Here is a 14,843-nt window from a genome sequence, read left to right as displayed (position 1 = left end):
TGCTGTAAAAACTGCACTGTGCTGTACACCCAAGGTCAGTGTCCTGTATGAGGTCTGTCCAGAAAAAGCCCAGCCATTGTTAATGCTTGTATAACTGCCTCTACCGCCCGGACAATCTCTGCCTTGGGCTAGCCTGGGAACTGTCCACACTGGAGGAGGATGGGGAGCTGCTTTGGGACTTTTGTTGCAGCTACTGGAATCTATAAGTGGTTGTGCAGTGAAAATTATTTGGGTCATTCCAATTATCCTCCCTCTGGCATGAAGAATGGTTTTAAATGTTTAAAACTGGCAGAAACCCAAGAAACTGAAGTCCTGGGGCTCAAAAATGCCAAATTGAGAGCATTAACTGCTTCTAGCTAAAAGTTTGCATCAAAAATCAGTCCTGATATCACAAAGAGATATACCCTTTTCCTTCTTGGTTTGAATTTTATGCTATTTCAATCATCTTTGGTTGATACTCACAGTACAGCTGTTACGAAGGGCATCAAATTTGCGCTGGATTTCATCTCTATGTGCCTAAAAGGTAAGAAGTTGATTATAAATTTTCCACAGGGAGGAATACAATTGTACAAGCTTCGGGTCAAATAGAGAGAACAGCATTTGCATAGAAAGCCACAGCATCTGTTTTTCAAAGAATTAACTGATGAACTCATTCCCAACATCTGAAACATAAGTTACAGAAACACGTACGTGATGCTGCATTAATACCAAATTAACTATTTTTTTTCATTTAATCTTTCAATTACAGTTGACATACAACAAGGAACTACTTGGACCACACATGTCTACCCTTTACAAATATATTGGAATACTCATACTAATGCTTAGGGATGAGTGGAAGAAAAAAAAACATAATGAAAATGAAATTTTTACTCTCCTTCATTTGTCTTGTTCCTCCACCCTAACCTTTCCCTCTTACCTCTAACCGAGCCTCCCTCACCAGACCTACTCCCAAGAGACACACACACACACGTAAACACAGGACAATAGCCAGGACAAAGTAGGAACTTCTGTTTTGTTTTGTTTTTATCAAAAGCCGCTGCAATTCAGAAACCCCACGGTGACCCTGAAATAAATACAGAGGCAGCAGTGCTTCTTCAGTCAGTTGGCAAGGGTTTTTTGAGGGCACACTACCCTGCCCGACGCCGCGGCAGTAAAGCACGTGGGGCTTACACCTTCCTTCTGATGAGGGAAACTAGAACATAGATAAGCACATGATCACAAACTGTGACAAATGCTGTAAAGGCGACAGAAAAAGGGAATAAGGTGGTTAGAAAGGAACTTAGATGGGGTGGTAAAAGAGGCTTCTCTGAAGAGGTGATAATTACACTGAAACCTGCATGATAGCGAGGAGCCAGCCATGCAAAGAACAGAGAAGGGCAGAGGGAACAGCACGTGCAAAAACCCCGAGACAAGAAGGGATTGGTGCATCTGATGAACAACAACAACAAAAAATCTGAGTGACTACAGCAGAATTTTTTCAACTTTAAGCTGTGACCCAATGGCGAGCGTGACAAGTGGGATTTTGGGGGTTTGTTTTATCCAGTGAAATGGAGTAAAGAGGACAGAATAAAAATCATCAGGATGCACCTTTTCTACAACAGGAAACACTGTTGTAGGATATTTGAGACATCATAATTCATCAAGTTTAAGTTGCTATCAGCTGTTAAGACTACCACAATTTTATGTAATATTAAGAAAAAGTGCTATCAATTAAACCATGATAGATTTATGCCTATATGAGTATATAATCATATATAGACTATGATTATAAGGTGCATCCTCATTTCAGATACCTTAAAATCAATGAAATACATTATATATGCTCCCTTGTATTAAAATTCAAGGTAAAATGTATTCTTCTGTAGGCTGTGGCCAAACAATTTTGGAAAACCACCTGGAACCAAGAATCTTGAAGGCCCAGAAAAGGGTTTGGATTACATTCAAAATGCAATTAAGTGGAAGCCAGCAGTGTTTTAAGAAGCAGACTTACATGATACGACTGCCATTGATTGCGTGGATGCAGTAAGAAGAACAGGTCAAAATAAGACAGAGACAGAAAAGAGCAGGGAAACCACTGTTGTTCAGTGAAAAGAGGAAGATGCCAAAAGACAAAGGGACGTGGGTGGAGCTGAGATCTCTTTTGGAAATGCATGTAATAAGACCTGCTGATGAACATGGGGACCAAAGGAAAGGAGAAGGTCAAATTCTGGCAGCTTTTTGATTTGAGAGACAAGGTGGATTATGGCACCGTTTACTTAGCTCTGAAAGCCCAAAGAAGAATCCAGCTTGGGACAGAGGCAAAAGTGGTCCTTCTCTTAAAAAAAAAAAAAAAAAAAAAAGGCTACATCAGAAGGTCTACAAGACACTAAGTCAAACAGTTTAGAGCTGTGATATACTCTCTAATATGTCTATTTTGCATAAATTAATATTATAACTTTATGACAGCAGACTAGACATTGCAGAAAAATAATTATGAGCTTGAAGACACAGTAATAAACTGCAAAATGAAACGGGCAAAGGAAAAGACAATAAAATGAACAGAACATTAATGAGCTGTGGGACAACTTCATGCAGCCTAACATACAGGGGAGGGAAAAAGTAGGTTAACAGTTGTTCCTATGGAAAACACTATGATAATTAATAATACAAGAATAAACTCTGTTTCACATACTCACAACTGTAAACCTGCTTTTGCCCCACCCTGTACATGTAAATCCCTGAAGGACTGTAGGGATGAGACAGAGAAAGTATTTGAAAAAATAATAGTCAAAGATGTTGACTTCCAGAGTTGATGAAAACCATAAAGTCACAGGTGCAAAAAGTTCAATGAACCCAAGCACAGGAAACATGATGAAACTTAAGCTAAATCAAAATGTTTAAAACCAGTAACAAAGAGAGAACCTTAAAACCAGCCAGAGAAAAAGACAAGTTACATATATAGAAACAAAGAGAAGAAAGACAGATTTCTAACCAAGGGGTGTAGGGTAAGGGCAGGAAGCAGCTAGAAGACAGTGGAGCAACATTTTGAAAAGTACAGGGATGGAAAAACAAAAACAAAAACAAAACTCTGTCAACCTAGAGTTCTATACCCAGCAAAAATATCTTTCCGAAATTAAGATGAGCCCTACCTAGTTGGTGTAGCTTAGTGGATTGAGCACCATCCTGTGAAACAAGAGGTCGCTGGTTCAATTCTGGGTCAAAGCTCATGCCTGGGTTGCAGGCCAGGTCCCTGGCTGGAGATGTGCAAGAGGCAACTGATTGATCTATCTCTTGCCCATGATATTTCTCTATTTCTCTCTCTTTCTATCTCTCTCTCCCCCCCCCCCCCGTCCCTTCTCTCTAAAAATAAATAAATAAAATCTTTAAAAAATTAAGGTGAAATAAACACTTTTTAGACATACAAAATGTGTGGGAATTTGCCACCTGCTCACCTGTACTATAAGAAATGTTAAAGGAAGTCCACAAGCAGAAGGAAAATGACAACCAAAACTTAAATCTATACAAAGTCAATGAAGAGCACTAGAAAATAATAGTAAAACAAAACAAAAAGTGACAGCTGTATAGACAGACTCACAAACAGATTCATAAGTTGAGCTATCACTTAGAATCAATTTCCAAAAATGTAGCCAATATTTTTATGGACTAATTTAATAGATTATAATTTTCCCCCAATATCGATGTGCTTTTTACCCAGCAACTATACAAGTGATTTATTCATTGAATGGGGTAGGAATATAACTTATCCAGAGCAGGGCCGTGGCTATCTACACTGATGCTGAAACCTCATCTGTGAGCAAGCAGCAGCCTGGCCCCAGAGACCATCTAGCTCCTTTGAGTGCATTTCATGATCACCAAGGACACAAGGCAAGGGTTCTTCCTAAAAGAAGAATAAGGCCCACAGATTAACAAACTCTACAGCAGGAGCGAGCAAATTTTTTCTTTCAAGGACTAGATAGTAAATATTTTTGGACTTAAGGGCCATTCAGTCTCTGTCACAACTACTCAACTCTGCCCTCACAGCATAAGAGCAGTCACACTCAGTATGTAAAAGCATGGGCATGACTGTGTACCAATAAAACTTTATTGACAGAAAACAGGAGGCAGACTGAATTCGGCCCCCTGGTAAAGTTTGCCAATTCCTGCTCTAAATGATTATTTAATGTGAAATCCCTCAGAGACAGCAACAAGAAGCTGAGGGCAGAATTAATTCCTTCAAAGCCTAAGCAATGATCATAAAAAAGCTCCCTGGCCTAGACTTAGAAAAAATAGACAACCTATTCATCTTATTTTTTTAAGATTTTATTTATGTATTTATTTCCAGAGACTTTCTCTGGAGGCTTTCTCTTTCTCCCCAAAGGAAGGAGAAAGAGAGGGAAAGAAACATTAATGTGTGGTTGCCTCTCTCATGCCCCCTACTGGGGACCTGCCCCACAACCCAGGCATGTGCCCTGACTGGGAACAGAACCAGCAACCCTATGGTTCGCAGGCCAGCACTCAATCCACTGAGCCACATCAGCCAAGGCTCCACCTTCTTATTAATAGCAAAATTTCCAAATAACACTGCACCATTAAAAGCTTGTTTAACTGCCCCCACTATAGTCTGAAATTTCAATCACTAATACTGTTTCATTTTCTTTAAAATTTACCATCACTGAGGCCTTTGGATCATTCTGACACATCAAATGGCAATCCTGTTTGAGGGTATAATGTAATGAATTACCATCATTATGGCTTTTGATTTATTACTGACTGTGAAATATAAACACAAAATGTAGAACCAATCCTGTTGTGACTGCTAGAAATACTATAAGAATCTAACAATTATTGGACTGATCTGAGTAAAAAATAAATGTCAAGACACGTAAGTTTCTTTGAAATAATTTGCAAACCAAATACACAAAAAAGCAAAAGGTCACACAGTAGTATGTATAAGGATAGTAAAATACATAAGACAACTTTGGATTCTCTTAATGAAATAATTGAGTGCTAATGAGACATGAGGTTCTACAGGGAATAGTTATTCTTAAAAATTATTGAAGACTCCAAAGAACTTTTGTTTATGTGGGTTATATCTATCTATATTTACCATATTAGAAATTAAAACAGAGTTTTTTTCTCAAATATTTGTATTTTGTTTCTTTTAAAATAACGATAGCATTGCTTTTGTACCATCAGTATGTTAACCCAATCAAAAATGCCAAACGACATCTCCGTCTTACTGTGAAAATAATCTGAACTCGGGGCCCATCAGGGACGCACAGACCCCACTCTGAGAACAACTGCACTCAGGTCTGGATCACCATGAAGGAGAACACACGGGCTGTAGCCTGAAGAACAGAGAGGCAGTCTCTCTGGGGAGTACTCCGTCTTCATTAATTTTAAGGAAAGTTCAAGAGGAAAAAGGAAAAGAGAACTATAATGCAGCCTTGATGAGAGAAAATACCCGCGGAGCTGAGGAGAGGACACCAGCGTTCGGGTGTCTAGCCCCCTGCTGGGACCCACGGTCAGGGTTCTGGAACACTAGACTCCCACGCGTCCACCCCTTTCCCTGTTGAAGGCAGGCACCAAGCCAGACTGTCACCTTCCATGCCCCAATTTCACGTCCTGGCTATCACACTGGTGGCTTACTAATTGAAGACAGGGTTTGATATTTATGTAAAAAAAAAAAAAAAGAGAGAGAGAGAGCACACATTGGCTGACGATTTTAACAAATCACAGAGGAAGACTTTGGGATCTCATGATCGCATGACACTGAGAGGATTCCTTTCATCCGTGTCTCTAGCGTTAGACTCTGGATTGTTTTGCATCAGTCATTTAACCAAATCAATCCAAGAACACGAGGGAAGGGACACGAGACGTGTCCGTGGGGCCTTGCTGGCATACACAGGGCCCGCACCACACCCCTACCCTGTGGCACCATTCAGAGTGACACTCACACCGTGTCACACATCTGTGTGCTCTCCAGTGTGGGGGCTCAGATTCCCTTCCTGCCTGCAGGGGTTACATGGAGTCTTACATTTCAAGTCCAGGCAGAAAATTCTCTCCTCTACCAATAAGCATGGACGCATCTTGAAAGTGTGGATTTTTATTTGAATTTGACTCTCCTGTTGGTCTCCACCATGATTTCATCTCAGCCAGTGAATTTCGATGCGAATGCAATGGACAGGGTGGGTAAAGTGAGAGTAGAGAGAAAAGGAAAGCAGAAGACCAACAAGGGCTTCCCAGCACCCCCTGCCACACTCCTTCGATGCAGATCTTCGATTTAACTGTGATCCATCCAGTCTGGTCCAGAGGCAGAGGCCAGATGGTAATAACTACTCTTTCCCAGGCTAGGAGACAGAGGCCTCTTGGAGATGAGCAATAATAGTCCATTTGACTATTCCCTTTTATTGATAAAACAGCCTGCTGTCAAGTTCACAAGCCTCCTGGGAGATAATTTTAGATTTAATTTGATTGATGCGCACACTGGGTCTGACCTTGGGCCTCGAACAATGAGAGCAAGCGAGCGAGCGTCGGAGCACTGCATTTGTGACCATGTTCTCTTTCTCTTGGAAAGTACGCTCTTCAGAACAAATTCACCAAGGCCACTCAGGCAACAGCCACGGCCTGTAGCCAGCTTTACAGAACATAACCAAGAGGAGGAGAGAGGAAAAACCCACGGCCTCCGAACTGAACGGAAGCAAACCCACACGGGGTTGGGACCCCCACACGGGGTTGGGACCCCCGCGCGGTGGGCTTGCAAAGCGCTGTCCGACCGAAGGCCGTTTTCTGCCGTCATTTCTAAGCCAGGTTTCCCATGGCATCTTCGTCTGAGACGCTGGCTGAGCCCTAGTTTCTAGAACTACGGAGGCTGTTTCCTTCTTTTTTCCTAAGAAGATGCTCAGAGGCAGTGATCTCATCTAAATTAAGTCGTGACTTGCTGCTGTGCTAGGCTCCCAGCAGCCATTAGACACAGCACAGTCCAACCAGCAGCGAGACAGGATTTAAAGACTAATTTCCCCACAGATAAACAGCAGTGACACATGCTCTATTTTCTACCCTCCTCCTTCCAAACGGAAGGAGAAGATGTGGGGCCACCATCCTCCCTCCCAATTCCAACAGAGCAGTGAGACAAATGAGCCTGTCTCCGTCAGTGTAAAAGGATTTGAGGAATTACATGCCAGTCCCCTGGGGAGAAAAGGCTAAAGACACAGCCCTAGGCACATAGTGAAGACTCATTAAGTGAGGATTAATTTACTGTTGTCTCCTCCCTCTTTCAGAGGTTGGGTGGTCACATAGGGGCAAAATATTAACATACAATGTATGAAATATAATACTGGTGAGATTTTTAAGTATCTCTTTTAGCAACTAAGAAATGCTATCTGTCAGTCTTCCTCCCCATCCACCCAGCTCCAGAGAGTGCCAGGCCTTGTCCGCATTCAGTCTTAAATATTCATTTCATTCTTACCTCCGTTTTTATAGTCTTATTTTTCTCTTTGCCTTCTCTTCTTATTTATCCTGTTACACAGTTTTGTATCTTTCTAAACTGCTTTCAATATATTTTGAAACAAGGCAAAGTATAGAAAGATATTTGACTACTTTCTCCAAACCAAATATTGGCAGCATGTGGCATCAACAAGTGTTTAATAAGTACTCTCATAAAGACAGTGGAAATGCAGACTGCAGTCAGTATCTGAACTTGGTGTTAAGTCCTGGAAAACCTAGGAATCACAAGCAGCTTCTACAAAGGAGTTACGGTGTGCCCCCGGAATCCTGGAAGTCTCTGTGTCCCGGAATGGTCCATGAGGACCCTGGCCCTGTCCCATCATGAACTGACTTCGGACAACGGGCTCCTGAAATTCAACATAGGGAGACTGCTTCTAAGAACCAAACTACCGTGTTTTTGGACTATAAGACGTGCCCCCCCGCCCCCCCAATTTGGGAGGAAAATGTAGCGGCAACCCCGCTCCACCACCCCCACCCCACAGGGAGCCAGGTAAGCTACATTCAGACTATAAGACGCCCCCTTCCCCCACCCCCACATTTGGGTGGGAGTGCGTCTTATAGTCTGAAAAATACAGGCAGTTTAAAGCCTATACCAAATCATACCAATGCATACATAAGACATAAAGCAGAACCTACAACTTAAAAAAAAGTAAAATAAATAAAGTTAACACAAAACAAATATAGAAATGTGGTAGAAAGACTACTATAAAGTATAAGACTTTTTTTAATGATTACTGAAAATCAAAGTAGAAGATCCAAATAAACAACAGACTTTGGCTAAAACCATAACATTGAATGTCAACTGTAATTGAAAAAAAGAAAAAATACATATAATGATGATTATTTTAACAAGAGGGAAGATACGTAAAGGAAGACCTTTTCGAAATGCAAAGGAAAGCTCAGATATTACCAACTGAGCGAGAAGACTAATTCCAGTGAAGGAGAAGCCAGTGTGAGCCAATTTTCTGCCCACTCAACATCCCTACAGATTGTTTTTTGTCTCTCGAAACTTCTACAAGTGAGCGGACATCCTCAGTGCCACGCTCATCCTAGCTGACTGAGGCCTTCAGCAACCGGAAGGGACCACTCCCCAGGCCTACCGTGAGCGCCTGGATTTCTTCCTCGGCCTCCGCTGTCGTCTCTTCCAGCTCTGTCTTGGCCTGGCGGAGCTGGCTCTCCAGGGCCGCCCGGGCGGCCTGCAGGGCCGTGAGCTGGGACTCCCGCTCTTGCAGAGAGAGCTGCAACTCTGTGAGCTGGCGCTTCAGCTCCAGTTTCTGCTCCTCATGCTCGAGACTGACCTAAGAAATAGAAACGCTCGGTTGGCCTTAACTTCAAAGACAGCCAGGATGTGATCTGCTGTTCAAGGTGTGTTTTAAACTTAGTCATGGAATCAAATTCTTTAGCCATCGACTGAGGGAGAAGATTCAGTTAAATGGGTCTGATTTCTATGGGTCTCGAAAATCAACAGGAGTAAGAAAATGTGGGAGGCTGTATATACAAATCATCCCTTACTTACAAATACTCAAATGCTCGGGAAGGTTTCAAAAGAAAAAACACACAAACTCCAGTGGACATTATAACAAGTACTCTTATTAGAAATACATTTAAAAGCAAATGGATATAAATAACATATTACTAACAGGAACCCCTTCATCATTAGAATACAAATGGAATTAGAACAACAGACTGAATTTGTGTATTTTAAATATTCTTGCTGTGATGTGTTCCCATTAGGTAACCAGTATTAATGTCACATTAGGAACTAAACATTCTTCCTTCCATCTGCCCATCTATCCCTCTACCTACTCAACGTTTCATTCATTGATGTAAGAAAAATTTACTTAGTAACTTCTGCGTAAAAAGGAATATGGAGATAAAAGAAAGCGTCTGCCCTTCCGGTTTAGAAGAAAAATGAAAACCAACCACTATCATGTATTGTGGTCAAGTGCACGGGTCAGGACATGCAGGGATGTAATGGGAACACAGCAGAGGGGCAGGAGGAGATAACTCTGCATCTGTGTATTGAAGAATACAGAAAGCCAAACGAGCAGCTCAAAGAAGAAAGAAAATCCCAAGCAGGGAAGCAAGACATCCAAAGCACAGCATGGAGATGAAGCGCATCTATCAACCTAACAAGCACTGACAAGGCTGCCCCAGGAACCAGCACAATGCCTGTGTCGGACGTTGAACACCAACAAATACGGGATGCTCGCTGCCCTCAGAGAGCGCACTATCCAGCACAGGCTGCCAAGAGGTACACAAAGTGAGGAGCTAAACACAGAAGGCCATGGGGACACAAAGGAGACATCAGATGCAGCTCCACAGGACAGGAGGCTCCCCAGAAAAGGTGCCATCAGAGTCCCAAAGGCCATATGGGTGAAGAGAAGAAAGGCATGGAAAAGATTTAGCCTCGGGAACCAACAGAATCTAGTGGTTAGCTCAAGGTGGGACAGGAAACAAAGGACAGAGGTGAATCAAAGGTGACATCTGTGTTTCTGGGCAGGTGAATTACAGAATGAGGCCTTTGCTTAGGGCAGGGGACATGAGAGGAAGAGCCAGTCAGGAGGACAAAGATAAGAAATTCAGACTCGATGAGCTGAGCTGGAGCAACGGGGGAGACATCCAAGTAGAGATGTCTGATGCCTACTGGGACGATGGGTCAGAAACTGGAGAAAGGTCTGGGTTGGTAAGTCAGTGGCCCCTGAAGTCAAAGCTGTGACCTCTCTAGTGAGGATGAGAATGATGATGATGATGGTGACAATGACAACAGTGTGACAGCAGCAAATGTACTCACAACAAGCCAAGCACTGCTTTAAGTCCTTTCATCTTCATAACAACCCAGTGAAGGAGGTACTATTATTACCCCCTTTTACGGATTAGCAAACTGTGGCACAAAGGCATCAAATAACTGAGCAAATGTCACAAGCCAAAAAAAAAAAAAAAGGGCAGGGCTGGTTTCGAACCCAGGAAGTCTGGCTCTACTACTTCCTGTTCGCCTTATTAAAAGGCCAGCAGTAAGAGCAGGCTGCAACTCTACTAGCAGGCCTGGAAATCTCCCGAGGCCACTTGGCAAAACCACGAGAGACAGGTGACAGTGAGGCAAGCAGAGGAGGGGGAGCAGGGTGCTGCACACTGACAGGAGAACCCGGGACGGTCAGGACGCCACACACTTTGCTAGAGAAGAGTTAACACTGCACACATGGGGTTGGGGGAAGCCCAGGGCCCTGGAAGGTGAAGCAAACCTGAGGTTGAGGCCTCGGCCCCCATCTCAATAGCAGCAGGCAGCAAAGAGAAGGTGGACTTGCTCTCCCACAATCCTTGGGGGACTAGATGTACTAACTTAAGAACAAAGCCACATGCTTCTCCCAGGGCATTTTGATTGCCCAGATGGGCTATACAGCTGCAGGGCAGGGGAGGTCAGAGAGACATCTGTGGAAAAGAAAGGCAGGACGGCCAGCTGATGTTCCCACACCCAGAAAAATCCATCTGTGTTATTTACACTCACACGCTTAAGGCTGACACTATGGGGAAATGTACAACTCACTGAAGGGTAAAAATATAGTCCGGATGATAAAAGTTAAACCATCACCTAATGCTTTCGGATGACCCAGAGCGATGGTTCTCAAACTTCAGAAGTATAAGAATTTCCTGGGGCATTTGTTAAAAATGCAAAACTTGACTCTCCGCTTCCTCACCTCTATTCCCTTAAAACAGGCAGAGGGAGAAAGATGCTCAGGAATCTGCATTTCAATCAGCACACCAGGTGCCTCTAACGGAGGGGACCACACCTGGAGAACTCCATTCGTCTGGCCAGTGAGACTCACTGTAATGCTCCAGCACAAACTAAGAGGCACCTAACATGAGGGTTCCCCAAAGTCTAGCCGTCAGGCCTCTGCCGGCTCAGCAGTCTTTTCCTTAAGAGTGAGCATCTACTCTGAAGAGTTCCACCGCAGTATTTGAGCACAGTGTCTCCACTCCCAGCCAGAAGCCCCACCACCCCCACTTCCAACAACCACTCCCCTGCACTCCAGGACTGCCTCTGCAGAGGCCGGATAGCCCTGCCCACTAGGCTGCCCTGCCCACTACGCTGACAGCTCCCAAGATCGGGGACTGGGTCTGTCTCCTCACAACTATATATCAGACTATTAATTGGCACACAGCAGGCATTTAATAAGTGCACAGCGAGTAAGTACATGAATGTAACCTCGTTACTTCAATCAATCTCAACATGTTTCCAACCAAATACATGGTATTTTCCTCCCAAAAACCTAACAGCTGTCCTTCCCAGCTTCCTTATACCTCTGAAGAAAACCACCTTCCACCAAACAAACCTAATATGTGGGTTTGTCTTTTAAAATTCCACTGGCATTATGAGACCTCTGCCACTGTCATTAAGCCACGCTATGTAGCCAACGCTTGTGTGTGGACTGTATCACGTGACCCTTACTAAATTGAGATCAAGGAGGAGTCACTATGCCCCGACTTGAAGATGCACCAGTTATGTATGTTACATGTAATCCTGTGACAGAGATACCATATTTTGCTATGTATAATGTGTTCCTATGTACAATGCGCACCTCTGTTTTTGGCCCAAACTGTCGGGAAAAAAATCTTTCATTTTAATTTTTTAATTCAATTTTTATTTATTTATATTTAGATATTTGGTTTTTGTATTATAAAGGGTATTATTTTGCATATGGATATCGGTACTGCTTTCTAGAGTTACTCTTTTAACAGCTAAGCATAAATAAAAGAATTAAAAACATTTATGTACATACAGAATTAGCACTACCCATGTATAATGCACATACTTATTTTTCCCTCAAAAATTTGGACAAAAAAGGGAGCATTATACACAGCAGAATACGGTGCATTTTCGTGGCCGCTTTACAGGCGAGGAAATGGATGCACAGAGAGAAGGCCGCCTGCTCAAGGTTACCAAACTCATCAGAAATGGAGGTGGCCTCTAGCCCAGACCCCTGTGCCCAGTGTGCCTTCCTCGGTGCACAAGGCCTCTCGTGGGAGCACTGATTTATGTCTGACCCCCGAGTCCTCCAACAAACCCTCTCGTGCAGTCGCCCTCACGCTCACCTCCCTCAGCCTTGTCTCCAGCTCCAGCAGACGATTCTTGTCAGTGTGGTCTTGGTGGCTGATTTTTTCCAGCTGCTCCTCCAGCTTCCGGTTCTGGGCCTCCAATTTCCCGGCCTGCGTCTCCAGGTAAAACTTCTGTTGCCTGAGTTCTGAAATCATCTCTTCCTGGGCCTTCCTGGTGGGGGTGGTAAGAGGAACCAAGCGAAATCACAGTCTCGTCAGAGGTGAGCATGTCCCCTTGGAAGCACAGACAGAAACGGAGCGAGGGCTGTGTCTCAGACAGCAAGTGCAGACAAGGGTCATTCCCAGGTTAGCCCTGGCCTGAGCCGGCCTCGCGATCATTCCCATGATCGCTGTTCTGACCTGGCCTCGTGTGCATGATCCCAGCATGGGGTCCTAGGGCCCATTTAATCCTCATGGCTCAGAGTCCTCGCCTACGGGATTGAGTATGGTCAAGGGGAATGCAAGAGATACTAACTTTTCACTCCTTTGGTAGACTTTTTTTTGAGTCTGTACAGGAGGGCAGAAAGAGGCCCCTCAGAGTACAAGAGTACCCTAATGACTCTTCAAGGTGAACCCTGCAGAACAAAGGGCCATGAGGAGAAAGGATGCTGTTCCTCCCACTTCTCTGTGGGCACGCTCACCTCTCCACCAGGCTGCTCAGGAGCATCAGAAACCGGAATGACTCAAAGACCAAAAAGAAGTCTACCAAGTTGGTTTAAACTAAGATGGGAATGTTTTAGAAGCTGCCGGAAAAGATATCTAAAGAAAAAATATATACTATGGAGACTGTAATTCTTTAGGGGGAAAGATTATGATCCAAGTGCCCCTGGAACAGGGAGAGTCCTTGCTGAACCCCAAACTTCATCCCCCGGGGCCTTAGTAACAGCAGAATAGACAGCCCAGTTGGGCACACACGAGATCACCTCTGGCTATTTACGGGAGGCGGGTCTGGGAGCAAGAACTGCAGCTTTCCAAAAGCAAACTATAAATAGCCTCATTATTGACAGCAACACACTACAATCTGACGGCAATTTGAAGCATTTAAGAAAACCCAGCTCAAAAGAGAGGACACAGTAGAATGAGACCACTTAAGAGAGGGCAAGATTACATAAGCGTGGGGTGAGGGGCTGAGCCAAACTACAGACGTAATTAAATCTGCTCCAGCTCCATCAGACAAAGCAGCAGAGTTTATGCCCCAAGAGAGAAGACCAAAGTGTAATCACACACATAGTTAGAATTTGAATACTTACATGTTCCTCTGGGTAAAAAGGCTGCTGTTTGCTGCAAGTTTATTGGCTTCCGACAGTTCCACAATCCTCTGTTCCAGGGATCTGATCTTGGAATCCATAGCATTGATCATCTGAAATGTAGGGGGCCTTTGAAACCTCACGCACAGACAGTTCTCCCAGAGTGAGAGAAACGTAGGCCATGTGGGCAGGGGTAAGGGTCTCATCTGAAATGCAGGCAATCTGACCAGAGGCAACAAAGCGCTCAACTAGTCCGTACCCTTAGGATCACAATCTTACTGCCTGAACGGATGGCACTCAGTTGTTTTACCAAAACAGAGATTACTTGTCCCCACACTAGCTAGGCGGCTTGTGTTAAAGACGGGCAGAAGGATCTATTCAGGAACCCGACCTTCTGCAAATAAGCAGGCCTTGTCAAATCCCTGTGCCACACATGTGTGATCTGAGCCTGCAGGGGCCTCTAGTTTGAATCCGCAAGTTCATTCTTCTCATCACCCATGGAGTTATCTTGTCTGAGTGATTCCTTACCACGCAGGCACTACCGTCCTACAGTCTCTACAACAAAGTTCCCCCAACTTAAGGAATCATAAAAACCGGAAGGGGAGGATGGTTACAAAATACAACTTCCCAGGACCCTCCTTTAGAGAGGATGAGGTGGAAAGCCTCAGTAGGGTCTGAGATAATATGGAGATTAACAAGCACTACAGGTGAACCTTGGGAGCAGCCAGCTACTAAAACACCTACTTACATGGATTAGAAATAAGAGAAACGGACGAGTAAAAAAGAGAAGACCCAGGAAGAAGGAGGCCAAGGACCAGTGGGCATTATGTCGGGGGGGGGCGTTTTAAAGAACAGTGTTCTAGCCAATGACAGACCGGCTCTCAAAGAAGAGTGTAAAAGGCGGAACTGGCCACCCTGAACTACCACCTCCACTGCAGAGAGAACCACCTGTTAGCCACGAACCCCACAGGATGAAACAGGGAGAATGACTCAGCAGCGGAAACAGACTTGCCC

General features: G+C 44.0%; 1 protein-coding gene across 8 annotated transcripts in view; it reads right to left on the bottom strand.

Moving 5' to 3' along the window:
• The window catches only part of CIT (citron rho-interacting serine/threonine kinase), a 141,605-nt gene that overhangs the window by 42,042 nt on the left and 84,720 nt on the right, over window positions 1-14,843 (bottom strand). For all 8 annotated transcript variants that reach the window (XM_045842962.1, XM_045842982.1, XM_045842972.1 and 5 more), the window contains 4 exons: window positions 13,833-13,942; window positions 12,580-12,754; window positions 8,589-8,786; window positions 463-516 (listed from right to left, as the gene is read on the bottom strand). In XM_045842962.1, coding sequence (XP_045698918.1) covers window positions 463-516; window positions 8,589-8,786; window positions 12,580-12,754; window positions 13,833-13,942 — 537 coding nt within the window. The remainder of the gene's footprint in view (window positions 1-462; window positions 517-8,588; window positions 8,787-12,579; window positions 12,755-13,832; window positions 13,943-14,843) is intronic.

Source organism: Phyllostomus hastatus, unplaced genomic scaffold (assembly GCF_019186645.2).
Source record: "Phyllostomus hastatus isolate PE091 unplaced genomic scaffold, TTU_PhHast_1.1 phas_contig_1162, whole genome shotgun sequence".
NCBI lineage: Eukaryota > Metazoa > Chordata > Mammalia > Chiroptera > Phyllostomidae > Phyllostomus > Phyllostomus hastatus.
This window is presented reverse-complemented; position numbering and strand designations above follow the sequence as displayed.